General features: G+C 38.7%; 1 protein-coding gene across 18 annotated transcripts in view; it reads right to left on the bottom strand.

The window, feature by feature from the left end:
• foxp2 (forkhead box P2) overlaps nt 1–15,190 on the bottom strand; it is a 739,530-nt gene that overhangs the window by 66,834 nt on the left and 657,506 nt on the right. For 17 of the 18 annotated variants that reach the window (XM_073059478.1, XM_073059475.1, XM_073059479.1 and 14 more), the window contains 3 exons: nt 9,070–9,207; nt 8,161–8,403; nt 4,994–5,147 (listed from right to left, as the gene is read on the bottom strand). In XM_073059478.1, coding sequence (XP_072915579.1) covers nt 4,994–5,147; nt 8,161–8,403; nt 9,070–9,207 — 535 coding nt within the window. The remainder of the gene's footprint in view (nt 1–4,993; nt 5,148–8,160; nt 8,404–9,069; nt 9,208–15,190) is intronic. The other variant, XM_073059492.1, reaches the window with a different exon arrangement.

Genomic DNA, 15,190 nt, shown 5'->3' with positions numbered 1-15,190 from the left:
GTGCCCTCAGCAAGCTGCTACAATAAAGCCATATACGCTCTTTAGCTTCATGGCAGGGTCTATGAGTTAATATCATCGTTGTTTCGGCTGCTTAAAGGTAAAAATTATGGATTGCTTAGTAGTCTAAGTTGATATTTTAGCCTCAGTTGGATTCCAAACCACTCACCCTATTTTATGTCTTTCCTGAAATTTCACTAATGCTATAATCCAAAGGCATCACAATGAGTTTTATTACTAAGATGTTAAGGCCATGTAAGGGAAATGTGAAAGAATTACGGAGTTGTTTTGGTTTAAATAAAAGTGAAAATCCTTTTTGTGTTTGTGTTGTGTAATTTACTCCAACCAATTTTCTTCGCTGTTCTCCCCATAAAATGTATCCGACTGATTGCAGAAACAGGGAAAAAACATAATTTAAACAATAATTTGCATCTAAAGTAGCAAAATGCCCCACATGTTCACAAGGGAAAAAAAAATAAAGAGGGAATAAATTGTGAGCCATAACTGACAACATGTTCACTTCAATAAGCTTAAAGAAGCTTTCAAAGTAGAGAGGCGAAAGAATAGCAGGTGGTTTAGAGGGAGTACTCCAGAGAGTGGGACTGAATGTAAAAGCTCTACTATACACAGTTAAGCAAATGGGAAGAAATGTTCAGTCAAAACACTAAAGGGCAGCTGAGGCAACGGAAGGCAACACAGTGTCAAAAATAAAGAATAAGACATTTGAATGGTTTATAGACAGGGGGAAGGTTTGAAGTTGAATTAATCAGGCAAGTGTTAGCTTATGCAGACGGTGAAATTGATGACAGCAGGCATGACCTGTTGTCTTAAATAGGGTGCGGGTAAATGTTGAAACTCTTTGAGGGAAGACGATAAAAATTCATGTAAAAACCTATGATAAATACCATACAACATCCCTGGAATGAATTCCAGTGGCAGAATCGAACATACAGTAACTATTACATAATACCTATGGATGTATTTCCAGATAAGCATTGTTTATGGAGAAGGTGAGGAAGGGGGTAAGTTATTAAAATTGATTTTATTCCCCCCCCATTAAAATAAATCTCATTCTTCCAAAGAAATTATCATGGAGTTCAAGGCAATTTGAATGAATTACATCAAGTACATAAAGAATGCATTTGATGCTGATCTTAATTATGCAGATGATGTTGTAAAAGGCAGCATATAAACTGGTGGTGGGCAGTGCCATCTTGTTAGACTTCGTGTTCTGGAGGACAGAAGCAGGCTGCTACAGGAAGCCAACAGAGATGATACAGAGATTTTTGAAGTTAATGAGAGATCTTCTTCTCATTCCCTAGTTCACCTCTCGTGCTGCAATTTCTGCTAATTTACAAGATGCAGTTACTTAGTTTACCTCTCCCTTTCCCCTCACCAAGAACGTAACCAATTCAGACCTCGAAGGCTGAACAAAACGGCAATGAATGCAAAGTCACGTTCTTTGTCATTCTGATGCTCTCAGCCACCAGATCAGACACTGGCAGTCCATGTACAGCAGCAGAAGGTTTACATACAGGAAGAATTTTCATCTGGTAGGTCTTCAAGTACATAGCAAGGTTGCAAACCAATGCCTGATTCAGATAAATTAGCTGATGTCTGCAATGAGGCTGTCCACAAATGATGGACATACACATCAACATCCATGAATGTCAAACAACATATGCTCCAAACTTACACACTGTCTTCAGTGAAGCCCAGTCTTCATCCTTCTCAATTCTCATTCAGCATTAAGGCCGAAGCATCTGTTTCTATCACAACTCAGGCAGAATCTATCCAAGTCTAAGCCTGCCTATCGAACTAGGCTTGTTGTGGTATAATCTGGGGTGAGATTTATGCCAGCATAGGGTGAGACTTCAGTGTTCAAAAAGCCTTTGATAGTGCCAAGATACTCTTGTAATTTCTGCCAACAGAGTACAATAATCACAGAGGTAACACCTGGGAAAAATACGGGAATAGCTCTGTCCTTCCTTCAACCACTGACACTGGAACAGATTTGTAGCCAGCCAGACAGCCTAGTCTGCTTTCACTAATGGTGAGACAGAGCAGTCCAATTCCAGGTCAGTTAGGCCCAAAGTTGCTAAAGGCTGTTTCCGTCCATCTGCAGCCTCCCCTACTGAAAGGAAGTGGCATTCCTCCAAGAAATGCTCAGAAGGGACTGCACAGTGTGATTAGTCAACAGTTCCATTGTTTTAGTATTGACTGTAGTTTGATATATATGGCCTGGCATGTTGATTTGTTAGTTTAATGATTAGGCCACAAGAGTGACAAAGCTACAGCCTCAGTGCTTCTCTGAACCATGTGATTGTTTGCGGCGTTTACACCTTCTTCTACATTAGTGGTCACCAACCTTTTTAAGCCCAAGATCCACTATCTCGGCCTTAGTGAAAGGTGAGATCGACCCCAGATCGATTAGTTACACACATGCGCACCGGGCAGAAAAGACTGGAAGTAAAACCCCGCAACCCGGAAGTAGAAATAATGTATAAACACGCGGTACCCACCCTTTTTTGAACGACGGTGGGGGGGTGTTAAACACGACGGGAATACAACAATACTTGAAGGGTGCCCAGTCTATTCCGCAATTTAGTTTTCGCAGCTCTCAGCATTTAGCTGCTGACCCGCGCTGCTCATGTTTTTTCCGCTGAGAAAACTCAACAGGTTTGTCTTTAAGTGCGGGGTGCTTGGACTCAGGTACCGAAGCAGTTTTGAGGGCTTCATTGCCTCATTAGACAGCCTCCCACCCGCCGCCTTGGCCAGGTACAGCTGGTCGTGGGTGGGGTGAGAGAACAAGGTCAGGGCCGGAGGTCCCCGTACGGGGGGCCATGGCGGTCACAGTCTGGAGTGAATGACCGACCGAGTGAGGAGAGCAAAAGGCCTGCGCCCGCCCCCCTTGTAGGGTCTATTGGCCGACAAAAGTTTGTTTCAGTAGATCGCAGCACAGTAGCTGCTCTACTACTTACGAAAACCTGAGCCCAAATTAGGTTGGCTGCGAATATTTTAGCACTGGGTTCCCCACGAACATTCGGTGTGTTAAACAAGTTTAGAGGCAGTGCCCGTCTGTCCGCGCTCCAGGCCGGTAGCAACGGCACAGTTAGGCGACTGATGACCTCGTGTGGGTTCAAGTTCAACCATGGGCTGACAGGGAATGAGGAAAGTTGCAGCTGACCAATCATTTCCTCGCGGCCCGGTGGTTGGGGACCACTGAAGTACACTGTGTAGTGCGTGGCGGGGGAGCTACACGCATGCGCACTGGGCAGAAAGAACAGAACTAAAACCCTGCAACCCGGAAAGAATCTCTCAACAGTATTTGTGTATTTATTTTTCATTTTTTTTCGGGACCTACTGGGAAAGTCTCAAAGATCGACCAGTCGATCGCGATCGAAGGGTTGGTGACCACTATTCAACATGGTTTCCTCTGCGTGATCTCCTTCATCCCAAAAACCTACAGGTTGATGAGTAAATTATCCACTACGAGTGCACCTGGCATTATATCTGTGGAGGAGCTGATAGGAGAGTGAAGATTATAAAGTAGGATTGGAGAAAGGTTAGTATAATTGCGACCTGAACATCAGCATGAATTGATAGGCCAAAGAACCTGTTTCATGCTATATGACTCTATAACTTTGTACATAATCAGCGCTCAGCAAGTTCAACAAACAAGCTCTCATCACCAAACATGCAAGAAATTAAGGATACTTTTAAACCATGCAGTTAGTGGTGGGGTCCTTCCTGCCCTTCAAGCCTGGTTTCATTAAATGACTGTGCCTCCTCTGTAAACATACAGCCTGCCCAAAGACTGGACGGAGGACCACTCGAGAGAACCGGGTTAAGTAATAGGTGTAACACAACTGTCAACCATTAACCATGATCAAATTTCTGGCCAAACAATTCTGAAAAAAAATATTGCCCAATGATTCAAATTTTCCAATTTCCTGCTGTAAAATAAAATCAGTTATATTACGGGAAACAAGTTAATTTAAAAAAAGCTATGGACGGTGTGCAGCGTAAGCGGGTCATCAGTATACAGGTGTAATGTTTTTGGATCTCTAAGCAAGCAAATTCAAGGCTACCCTATGTCATTTTCAGGTATCTGCATCATCACTTACATCATCTTGACAGCAATGCACACTTAGGGAACTGAACACCAAAACATGCTCTGTATTTCTGCCCACCAAAGAACTATCAAATGGACAAATTCCTATGTAAATTAAGAATTGAACACTGCCTTCTTCATCATGCTACAACGTTAATGCAAATCAATTTGATCACCGCTTTTCTTTTGAAAATGTAAGATTATTAGGAATGATTTTTCAAGAGTAGAAGATAACTTCTACAGAGTTGCTGGTACTGTGGGATGTTACACTTCGGCAGACATAAGAAATTGGCTTGGTAACTGAATTGCTTGCACTATTATTGTACATCCAATTCTATTTATTGATTTTGCTTTCTCTTTCAAAATATTCTTTAGCCAGAACATAAAATCAGAAAATGAACCCATTTCTTTCTGATACATAAAAACACAAAATGCTGGCAGAACTCAGCAGGCCAGACAGCATCTATGGGAGGAGGTAGTGACGATGTTTCGGGCCAAAACCCTTCATCAGGAGTGATAAACTATTTTGTATTGTTGGCAAATTATTCACAGGTATTCAGTTTAATTTTCCTGTTAAATCATAGAGAATCACAGAATTTTCTGATTCCTGAAAGTTGGAAGTAACATTTCTATTAAGTGGAAAACACGTGAATGGGGCAATATTATTCTGATTCTTGTGATGGTTTAAAGAGATGCCTTGTAGAAACCGTCACTGTGGAAAAAAATATACTTTCATATAAATATGCTTTGAACCTTTCTTGAAAGCACCTTAAAATATTGCTCAGAATTTGCTGCAAGTTCATGGCATGGTACTTTGTCAACATGTGATAAATTATGACATTGTGAAATCTGTACTGTAACTTTTAATGGATTATTTTGTACCTTGTGGCAGAGATTGGACTGAAAGGGACGGCTGTCCAGGCTGGATAGTAATGAGTCCCTGACGTTGTAAGTTCATCAAATGCTGTTGTTGCTGGATTTGTTGCATTTGAAGAAGCTGCTGTTGGAAGACAATCTGCTGGGCTGCCAACTGCTGCTGTAAAAGACATACTTCTATTCGTAAAATATAAAGCAGAAACTAAACCCACAGACACAATAATTGTACCCTTTACATCTATTCAATTCAGCAAGACCCTCATCTCATAATTCTTGAAGAAAAACGTTCTTAGCTTAGAGGCAAAATTAAGTTTTATTTATTTGTATTACATGTCAGTACTGAAAATAATTTCCTCTTAATTTAATCATAAAATGCTGCTATCTTCTGCATTATACATCTGAAATCAGTTTTGTTCTCTGTGACTCTACCTTTTTTTTCCCTTTAATCCTTCAAAAACACTCTAGCTAATTAGTATCCTCTCAAGAACTCTCCACTTCTTTGAACTCCCTCCCACCTGATCTTTGCTCCCAAACTTTATCCTCTTGCAAACAACAGGCTCTTCAGTCTGAGTCCTACCAACCCCCATGCCAATCCGCAACATAGATCCCACCTATCTTTTCCCCAGCTCACCGCGACAGGTTTGAATTGAACCTCTGGCTGACAGCTCTGCCCCCTCTCCCCATGACCACCCCTTCCCCCACCAAACCCAGCCTCCATTCTGAATTCCAAATGGCATACTATTGAAATGAAGATGTGCAACACTTGTCTACTTGCGTCTGAGGCACCATGTAGCAACATCACTTTAGGATGGACTAGATTTTCTAAGACAAAGGTGGAGGAATTCATCCCCAGTCACTGTACTCACCGTCTGACACTGTTTAATAACAGTTACATATTGTATTCTCCTTTCAAAATTTTATTTCGAGTAATGTTACTGAAGCTGAGACACACAGCCTGTGATGCATTGCATCATGAGGACTACTGACGAAGGGCAAATTTCTATCTAAAAATGTTTTAGTGATGAACAGAGAATTGGTGGGGGAGGGGTGTAAAGGGAGAGGGGGGAAGAAATGCTTTGCCACCACTAATCACACCCAAGAGTGCTGGTCACAAGTTGACCTCAACTCTCACCCATTCAATTTCACTGGCGTCAGTGGGACCAAATTTGCAGAGGTGAGTATAAACTCAGGACAGATAGTGCAGCAAACAAAGACACATTTTTTCCCCTACGTGCTTTATGCCCAACCAACTTTGCTGTGGTTCAACACACACTGAACCACCAAGCCGACTTTTAAAATTTGCTTTCAGTCAGTCACCACAATGCTCAAGATTATTAACATAAAAAATAACTGTAAAGAGAAAAAAAGACCTTTCCACCCTAACTGCAACCTAATTACTCATTTTCACCATTTTAAATTTAAAAGATGCAGAATATTTCAGAATACAACAATGGAGTCTGTTCATTATAATACTAATTTCTGGAAGCACAGTATACACTGAGAGGAGCAATTAAGTGCAAAGACACGAATCTTGCTCAATTGTGCTTGACTTACATTCCTGTTCACGTGGCTGATCCACTAAAAGGGAAAGCAGGTATTTAGGATCACTCATAATTTAAAGTGGCATTGCTTTTATTAAAGAGTTGCCAATCTTTTTTTCCTTTTGAAACAGGAAGCGATACAGAGGGTTTGTCATGTCCATACGGTACACAAGTGACATAGACATCATTTCAGCACTTTTGTCATTAATACATTTATTAACATACATTTATTAATAAGCTAAAGAACCTTTGCCAAATGATGTTCATGAATATATTACAATTACATGTCAAGCACTAATATGTTAATACTGGACAACTATATCACAATTTAAAAAATTACCCTAAATATTTTGTCCAAATATTCACATTTTATTAAAATTAGGACAGTTAATTTCCATTACCAAAAAAAACCCTTCACGTGCTAAGGTCACCTATAACATTAAATTTATCCATGCCCATTGTATAAAATTTTCACAGCAGTAGATCTTTCAAGGCAATGCTGCTTTTGCAGCTGAATAAGTTTGGTCCTTAGTGGCCCATGAATGTGGTCTCAAGTGATCTATTAGTAAACTGGGATGTAGCCTTCATAGCATTGCCCTGTTAGCTTTCTTTTCTTCTCTTGTCGGAATACATTAAAACTGGGAATACATTCAAGGCAGAGAAGTGCCCTATTACAGGAAAGAGCCTAACTTCCAATTTTTTGAGGCATTACAAGACAAACTGGAGTACTTGGGACTCAGGAGGATATGAGAAGGCAGTCACACTTCAGAGGAAGACAAGCTGCTGTGGAAGACCTTTTGCTTTAGTTTGGGGAAAAGCAAAACTTCTGATGCACTCACTGGAAAACAGACTGCATAATGGAGCAAGTCATGTGGATGGCCCAAAGCCTCGGGAGAAATAAGGGAGCAATTTCTATTCCATATTTGATGGCTGCATGAAATTCTGTTCACAAATCCAAACAGAAACAATGCCTCGGGAGGTCAATGCTGCTTCCTGTGCGCTTGCATAATGTGTTTCTTGAAGATAATGTCCACGATACCCGCTGATCAATTTAACTACTTCAACATGTTTTGTTTGTATTATGTTTATATTTGATACAGTTTGCTGACAAGTGCTAGGTAGGCCAGGGAAACAGGCCTGTCAGGTTGATTTATGAGCACATCAAACTGTAACTTTCTGCTCGCCAGTCCAAACCTACAGAAGCAGTTCATTAATCAGGGACCTGTGACTTTGAAGTCTATACTCAACCTGGGTTTTTAACAGTAGGCTAAATTTGCATGCTCTCTGAGCTGTACCTCTGAGGAAAAACTGAGGCTCCCTCACCAACTCAGATTCTCTGTGACTACAAGATAATCAGTACTTTGTCCATCACACAGCTTGCTCTTTGTACACTGTGATTCATTAACGAACATTAAAAGACAGCAGCTTTGGATTATAACTCTCGAGTTCCACACTACAAAGAGAGGAACATGAGAGAACTACTGTCACAGTTATTAGACTCAGCAAAATCATGATAATGTACCTTTGACAACTGGAGCCTTGTTACAGAAAAATGTGATCCTATTCTTGCCTCTCTCCCGCCTCCTCTCACCCTAAACTATTATGTAGGCAGCCTACTTACTCAGTGCTTACCTCTTTTGATTGCTTGCCTGGGTGTTGCTGTTGCTGCTGTTGCTGTTGCTGTTGCTGTTGCTGCTGTTGTTGCTGCTGTTGTTGCTGCTGCTGCTGCTGCTGTTGTTGTTGTTGTTGTTGTTGTTGCTGCTGCTGCTGCTGTTGTTGTTGTTGTTGTTGTTGTTGCTGCTGCTGCTGCTGTTGCTGTAGCAACTGAAGATGCAACTGTTCCTGCTGCTTCTTATAGAATTCTTGCAGCTGTTGCTGAAAAATATAACACGGTTGTACAAAATGGTGCCAACATTTGACTGCATAAAAGAAACACAAGGTAAAGCAAAGTAAATTTAAGCACCTTTTTCCAGATAAATCCCATAGTTCATAGCAGAAAGTTAACTAATTTGTCATTCCATTTGACTGAGTGACACACTTTGAAATTTTCAAATGATATGACTGAGCAGATTCTGAAAATGGATTTGCAGGATTTTAATACACCAGAAACTTGTAATGCTGTTTATTTGATATCAAAGTCATATTTACATGTGCTACAAGAGCTCCTTAGTTGAACAAATGGAAAACAAAGCAACCTACAAAGTATCATGTACTTTAGTACTGACAATAAGAAATTACCTGTGATAGTTCTACATCAGAAACACACAAATTTAATAAATAGCATTTAAAATACAAATTCATAAAAAGTCACTCGCATTTTCATTGTTTTGTTTGTGTTATCTGTAATTACTGCAACATATTTTAAAGTACAAGGGAATATGAGTGTTAAAAAGTTTTTAAATTACTGATAAGTTTAGTGAAGTATCTGTCGAAGTTCATTAAAATATCTCATAATGTAGTACCATTACAAAGAATGTAACAGTGGGATTCAGGAAGCATTGTCTATTGTCAGAGGCAGGTGTGCTGAGGGTGTTCTCATACCTGCTGTAACATGACTGCTTGCTGCTGCTGAAGTAGAGCCTGAAGCTGCTGAGGGGACAGCACTTGCTGTTGAAGGATCTGCTGCATCTGTTGAGGGGTGATCACCTGGGGAGTCATCATGGCCACTGACACAGGCACCTGCTCCAGCAAGAGAGATTCAGAACATCAAGCCAAAACAACATCCTGCAACATGGTGCTTGGTTTTTTTTTCTCTCTCTCTCTCTGCTCTTGTGGCATTTGATGAAAGGAGAACAGCATTTTCAGAATGGTCTGATGCCCAGAATCAACCTGTGCAGAGACATGCTCCTACTAGATTCCCTGTGGCAATTACATTGTTTCCTATGTGCTGTTGCACTCAGTGAGCAACACCTTGCACCAGGAGATGCAGAAATGCAATGAGGTGGATTTTGAGATTTGAAGGCATAGCTTGTACTAACCAGCTCATAATCTGAAAAGCTTGTCAACCTGCCAAGTTATTCAACCTTTGAAAAAAAGCAATTACTTTCTACCTCACAAAGGCAAATACCTTCCAATATAAATAAAAAAAACTCATTGTAAACATTTTATTTTAAAAATTTACTCATAGCATATTAAGATACTAATGAATAATCCCATGTATGTTTTATTATCATTAAAAGCAATTTAATCAGATATAATTCAACAACTTTTTAGAATTTGAAGATTATTGTTCCACAGTAACTTGTCAAAGGCGACTTAAGTGCCATAAAAAACAAACACCTTTGCAAACACAGTACAAAATATCTGCAGTAAAATTTAATCTGGATATTAAGCACATGAACTGTACTTGACAGTTAGTTAATGAAATTATACCAGCTTTTCTCAAGATTAGTAGGAATGCATTCACTATGGCTGGTTTTGCTCAGGAACAATACAGGGTGTGTAAAGCTGACAAGTTACAACAAAGGATATGTGTCATATGCAGCCACGCTTTAAATAAATTAAAATCGTTTCTCTAAACAATTAGAATGCAACCGACTGAAGAAAATGTAACATCAAAATAAATCACCACATACAATAATTAGTTGCTCTGTGACATGTAAGAATTGTATGGTTAGAAAATAAAAGGATTTTTAAACTGTAGTGTTTGCGTTGAGGCTAATATTTAGTCAGAGTCATTGTGTTTTTTTATGAATTATCAGCAAATTATTTATGATAAATATTTCAGAATATTGTCAATTACATGCATAAAATATAATGCCAAAAGATATTCTATGGGGAAAAAAACACAAGGCACATGTGCATTTTTACCGTCTGTGTTCTGACCTGTGAAGCATATCATGCATCCTTTATACAGCTCATCTGATTTTCATTGCATTGAAATAAATAGAATGAAAATCAGAATGTCTTTATTACAAAGTAGGAGTAATGTGTTCCATTCAGATAGTAAAGACTGAATTCTAATAATACACTTTTGCAGCCCATTAAATTTAGTTAACTAAATTGTCCTTATTAAGTTTTTAAGTTGTTTTCTTCCTCGAGCTGTATGATGATTTAACCTGGATCATTATGAACACTTTCAATTGGCCACAATACACCAAGGACTGGAAGGAAACCTGTTAGTCCTTTTGCATCTGATCTTGGATTCAAATATTGCCTTGGCTAAGGCACAAGGAATGAGTTCATTTAAAATCTCCGGGGGGATTGGTGGCTAGAGTTTTAGAGAGAGGAGACATGAACGAAAGATTAGGTTCCATGAACGGGCAACGTGTTCAGGACAGTAAAGCTGGGGAAATATCACCGAAGAATCAAAAATAGAAAGAAAAGAACACCATACATATTTTGCAACTCCTCTTCAGAAAAGGAATATTTATTTGTTTTAAAATGCCACATGATATTTAAACAGGAGTTTTTAAGTTAGTAGGAAAGCAGTTACATGAGTGCACTGACTATATGATTTAATTCTCTCCGTCAATGATTATATTCAGCCCTGATACTCATGCAATATTATAGAACTGCTCAGAACACCAATGGATATATGACTCCTGGTCTAATTACTCTTAAAGTTGAATGGACTGAGCTATATAAACAGGAATTGTTAATTTGCATAAATGGACAAAGGACAGAATCGAAATGGATTTGTATCACGATTAATATTACTTATTCTTATCTACTGCAATCCTCCAAAAAAGAGTCAAATAGAGTGGATTCCAATTAATTAGACCATTGGTTAATTGGGGAAGCTGCTTATTTGGGAAAAAACTTAATGAAGAAAAGCTAATTGAGTAAATAACCAGGATTCCTTTCATTTATTCGGGACACTATGCCACTTAATTGGGACAGGAGACTGGTGCTGAAGTTTCCAAGTGGTATCAGTCACATGCACTTGTGTGGCTGTTAAACACTAAACCATGCCTAGAGCGAACAGTTTTTAAGTAGTGTCAATTGCATGTGTTTGCGTTCAGAGAAACAATGACTTTTGTCACGGATTGCTGGCAAGAAATAAGCAGCTTGCTATTTCGTAAATGTTTTACTCACTGCGGTTTCAAGCATTCAGGCTTGGAGATGCCAGAAACAGCCAGAAGTGAAAATGCAACGATTTCACTCCTCCAACAAGTTAGGAACTACAAAGAATTTGAAAGTATTGACAATCATCTTGAATGTTACAATTAAAGTGACACTAAGTGTCTGCGCTGATTTGGTCCATCTACATTCAATCAAAACAACATGACAGCATACACTAGATAAATCCCACTGTCACTGGATTTATTGAGTATGCCTGCAAGAAAATGAATCTCAGGGTTGTATATGGTGAATTATATGGTCTTTGTTAATAAATTTACTTTGAACTTTGAACTGTAGTATTATAGATTGTGTTCTAATTTGTTCTGTATTTCATATAAAAACTTAATTTGTTACTCAATTAAATGCTAGTATATCTCTTTTTATACATTTTTAATTACTTTCATGAAACTTTGGCTAATAGGGACAGCCGCTTAATTGGGCCAAAATGTATTGGTCCTGATTGTAGCCCAATTAACTAGAATCCACTATATACCAAGAATTTGCTAACATTTATAACTGATGACTGATACTTGACGAGAAATAGTGACAACAACGTTATGCCCCTGTTTCTTCATTATCACCAGTGACACCACAGACTTCATTTAAAATAGATTCCATAAGATAACTTGTACATGTCAGGTAATTCTTTCAACGGATGCTGCCCGACCTGCTGAGTTCATCCAGCGTTTTTGTACACCTTAATTAAGAATAAAATCTAGCTTTAAGGTTTAGATTTAGGAATGCTTACATTTCGCTTGGGATTTGGTCTCAGTTCATAAGAGTCTGAAAGTAAAAAAAAATCTTGCAACCTTCTCACATAATTCTCTGTCCTATTCTTTGGGTCGAGTAAATAAACAATTAAATCAGAAGTAAGCAATGTATGCACGTGATAGATGGTGAAGGTGTGTTTCATAATTCAAAGGAAGAACGTTGTTATCTGAGTGAGCTCTATATGTGAACAGACTTCCGGTGCAAGAAGCTGCCAATGAGTTGATCTCCTGACCTGCAGAGGCAGGGGAAGTCCAAATGAGCAGCACGCATCCTTAGCCTTTCACTGCTTCCTCAGTAAGCGGTAGCAGTGAAGTCAGTGATGGGATAGAAGGGAAGTGACAGTGCGGTGGAGGCTGTAATTATCTTTTGGAACTCAAAGGGTAGTTCCTCCTTGTCTCACAATATAATTATCTTTTTCAATTTAACTAAATGGCCCTCTCTGCCTCTGGAGCTGTTTCTGCCTAGAGGTAGAGCCAAAGCAAATTCCCGTCTCCGGCTCCAGTTAAACTTGCATAGGGGTCCAGTTGATATAATATGACCCTGATTAAAATGAGTCTGTGGGATTTTTGATCACTTCAGGTGGGAACTTCACACACCTGCAAACCTCGCAGGTTACATCCAGAACTGAGTGGATAGGTAGCTTGCTCATTTTTAACAGCTCACCTGTCAAGTTTCGACCAGGTGGCTTGGATTAAAAATCAAACCTCACTTGTTATATCAACATAATAAACACTCCATGAAAGAACCAAAAAAAAAATGACAGATCTTTCTAGTGGCTTTGAACACTCATAATGATTTCTGTATTAGATCATCTAAAGGCCATTTCCACCTGGAATAAATAAACTATTCATGCAATCCTGCCTTCAGTGCTGTTTATGCAACATAAAATGCTACACTGTACATGAAGAGGCCATAGCAAAACTTCAAAACCTTCTGTTGCTAATAAAGCTGCTCGGATTATTTTACACACATCCACACTTTAGGCCTTGACATGCCCTTGTTTTTCTTTTCTCTCAAAGCTAAAATTCTCCTCTTTGATTAGCTGAAACATTTGCATGGTCACTACACATTTTCCATTTTATAAGTCATTATGCATTAGCAGTCTTGATCGCCTAGCTTGACTAATCCTGATGAACTGAAATCACAGCTGAAGGTCAAACTACATCCCACTGCACATTCATATTCAAACAAATCTACACCATTGTTCATGGAGTCCTAAAACTTGGTGAATTAGAGCCAGCAAATTTTTGATCTGAACATTCAAACCACAGTCCCTGTCTGAAACTACATGTCAGACACATTTAGTGGACTGGCAAATGTTCATAGTTTAGCATTTGCATTGTAGCACTGAAAATGTTTAAAATAAGTGAATAAATTAATTAGTACATTTGGGATTCAAACACAAACATTGTGGGTACAGTTTCAATGATAAGAGTTGCTCCAGACAAGTACTGCTCAGATACTATCTGTGAATATGTTTTAATCTACTTTAATTATTGAACATTATTGATACAGCTGGCTGAAAATATTAATGTACATTTCTAGTTCATATCGCTAGCTTTGTATCACTTTCTAACTGCTCAGCATTGTTCCATCTTAGTTCCTTCAGAAAATGCATTTCTCAATTGCTTGTAAAAGAACACACAAATTGCTCGAAATAATGCTATTTCAACAAAATGTAAAACTGTCGCGATAAAGCTGACTCTCTGTGAAAGCCAAGTACTGTAAACATCGAATTTAAGCTTCTTTTGTTCTTTCACTGTCTTTCAGTAGATTGATGGATGATAATCATCTTAATTTCACTTGCTCTTCAAAACAAAAGCTACAGAAGGCAACACAAGACACCAGCCCATTCATTTTAAGACCTGCATAATGCTAATTCCAGCATTTATCTGCATGGTTTTCTGCCTGATGTATCAGAGCTGGGGAGATGAAAGCAGATAAGTAATTGCTCTCCTGGTTCTTATTCTTCACTGACAACCCATAAATTTAATTTTACACACACATTCATTTACATTTTCAAGTATATGACATGATAATTGCTGGAATATAACACTCCATTCCTGTGGATGCAGCTTCGAGCTGACTGACAAGTGTAGTGAATAGAGAGGAATAGAGGTTGAATTGCAGTAAATTTTACTTCTAAATATGATGCTAGAAAGGGCTAACAGTAATAAGCATTTTGAAAACAATCATACTGAAAACATTCACACATTAAAAAGAATAGCATTGCAACAACTATCACAATTTTTTTGGTGCCTTGGCTTTATTTCTGTACATTCCTGAACTACAGTATTGAAAGAAGCAGGTAAATTGATGCTAAATTTTCAGTCAGATTTTAGGAAATTAATATCAGCTGGAAAGTGAAAATATACCTTGTTGTAAACCTACCTTGCTTATGGAATATCTCTGTTGCTTTGTAAAGTACAAATTTAGCAATATTTTGTAATATTTCACTTCTAAAACAGCAGCTACAGTAAATGATTTTCTCAAATACTGCATTTTCTGTCCCATTTTTTCTGCCGGAGTGTATTTATCTTTCTAACAATATAAAAGACTACACACTGACTAGCTATTCTGTGGTTCCAAAGACAAGTTCAAGAATGGAACAAAGCGCTCCAAATTGGATCCTGATGAGAAAACATCACCAACTTCTCAGAAGAATTTCAGATCATTAAGATGCTCTTGCTGCGGTTGGAGTCACTGATGAGGCTCTCTAACTGACAGAGGTCAACTTCAATGGAGGCAGACAGGAAGAAAAGGGAAAACTGAGGTAGATTTACTGTGAACCTTGTACCAAGAGGCTCGGCAATTACTCTGTCTGAAT

This window comes from Hemitrygon akajei, chromosome 10 (assembly GCF_048418815.1).
Source record: "Hemitrygon akajei chromosome 10, sHemAka1.3, whole genome shotgun sequence".
NCBI lineage: Eukaryota > Metazoa > Chordata > Chondrichthyes > Myliobatiformes > Dasyatidae > Hemitrygon > Hemitrygon akajei.
Note: the sequence above shows the minus strand (reverse complement) of the source record. Positions and strands in the feature narration are given on the sequence as shown.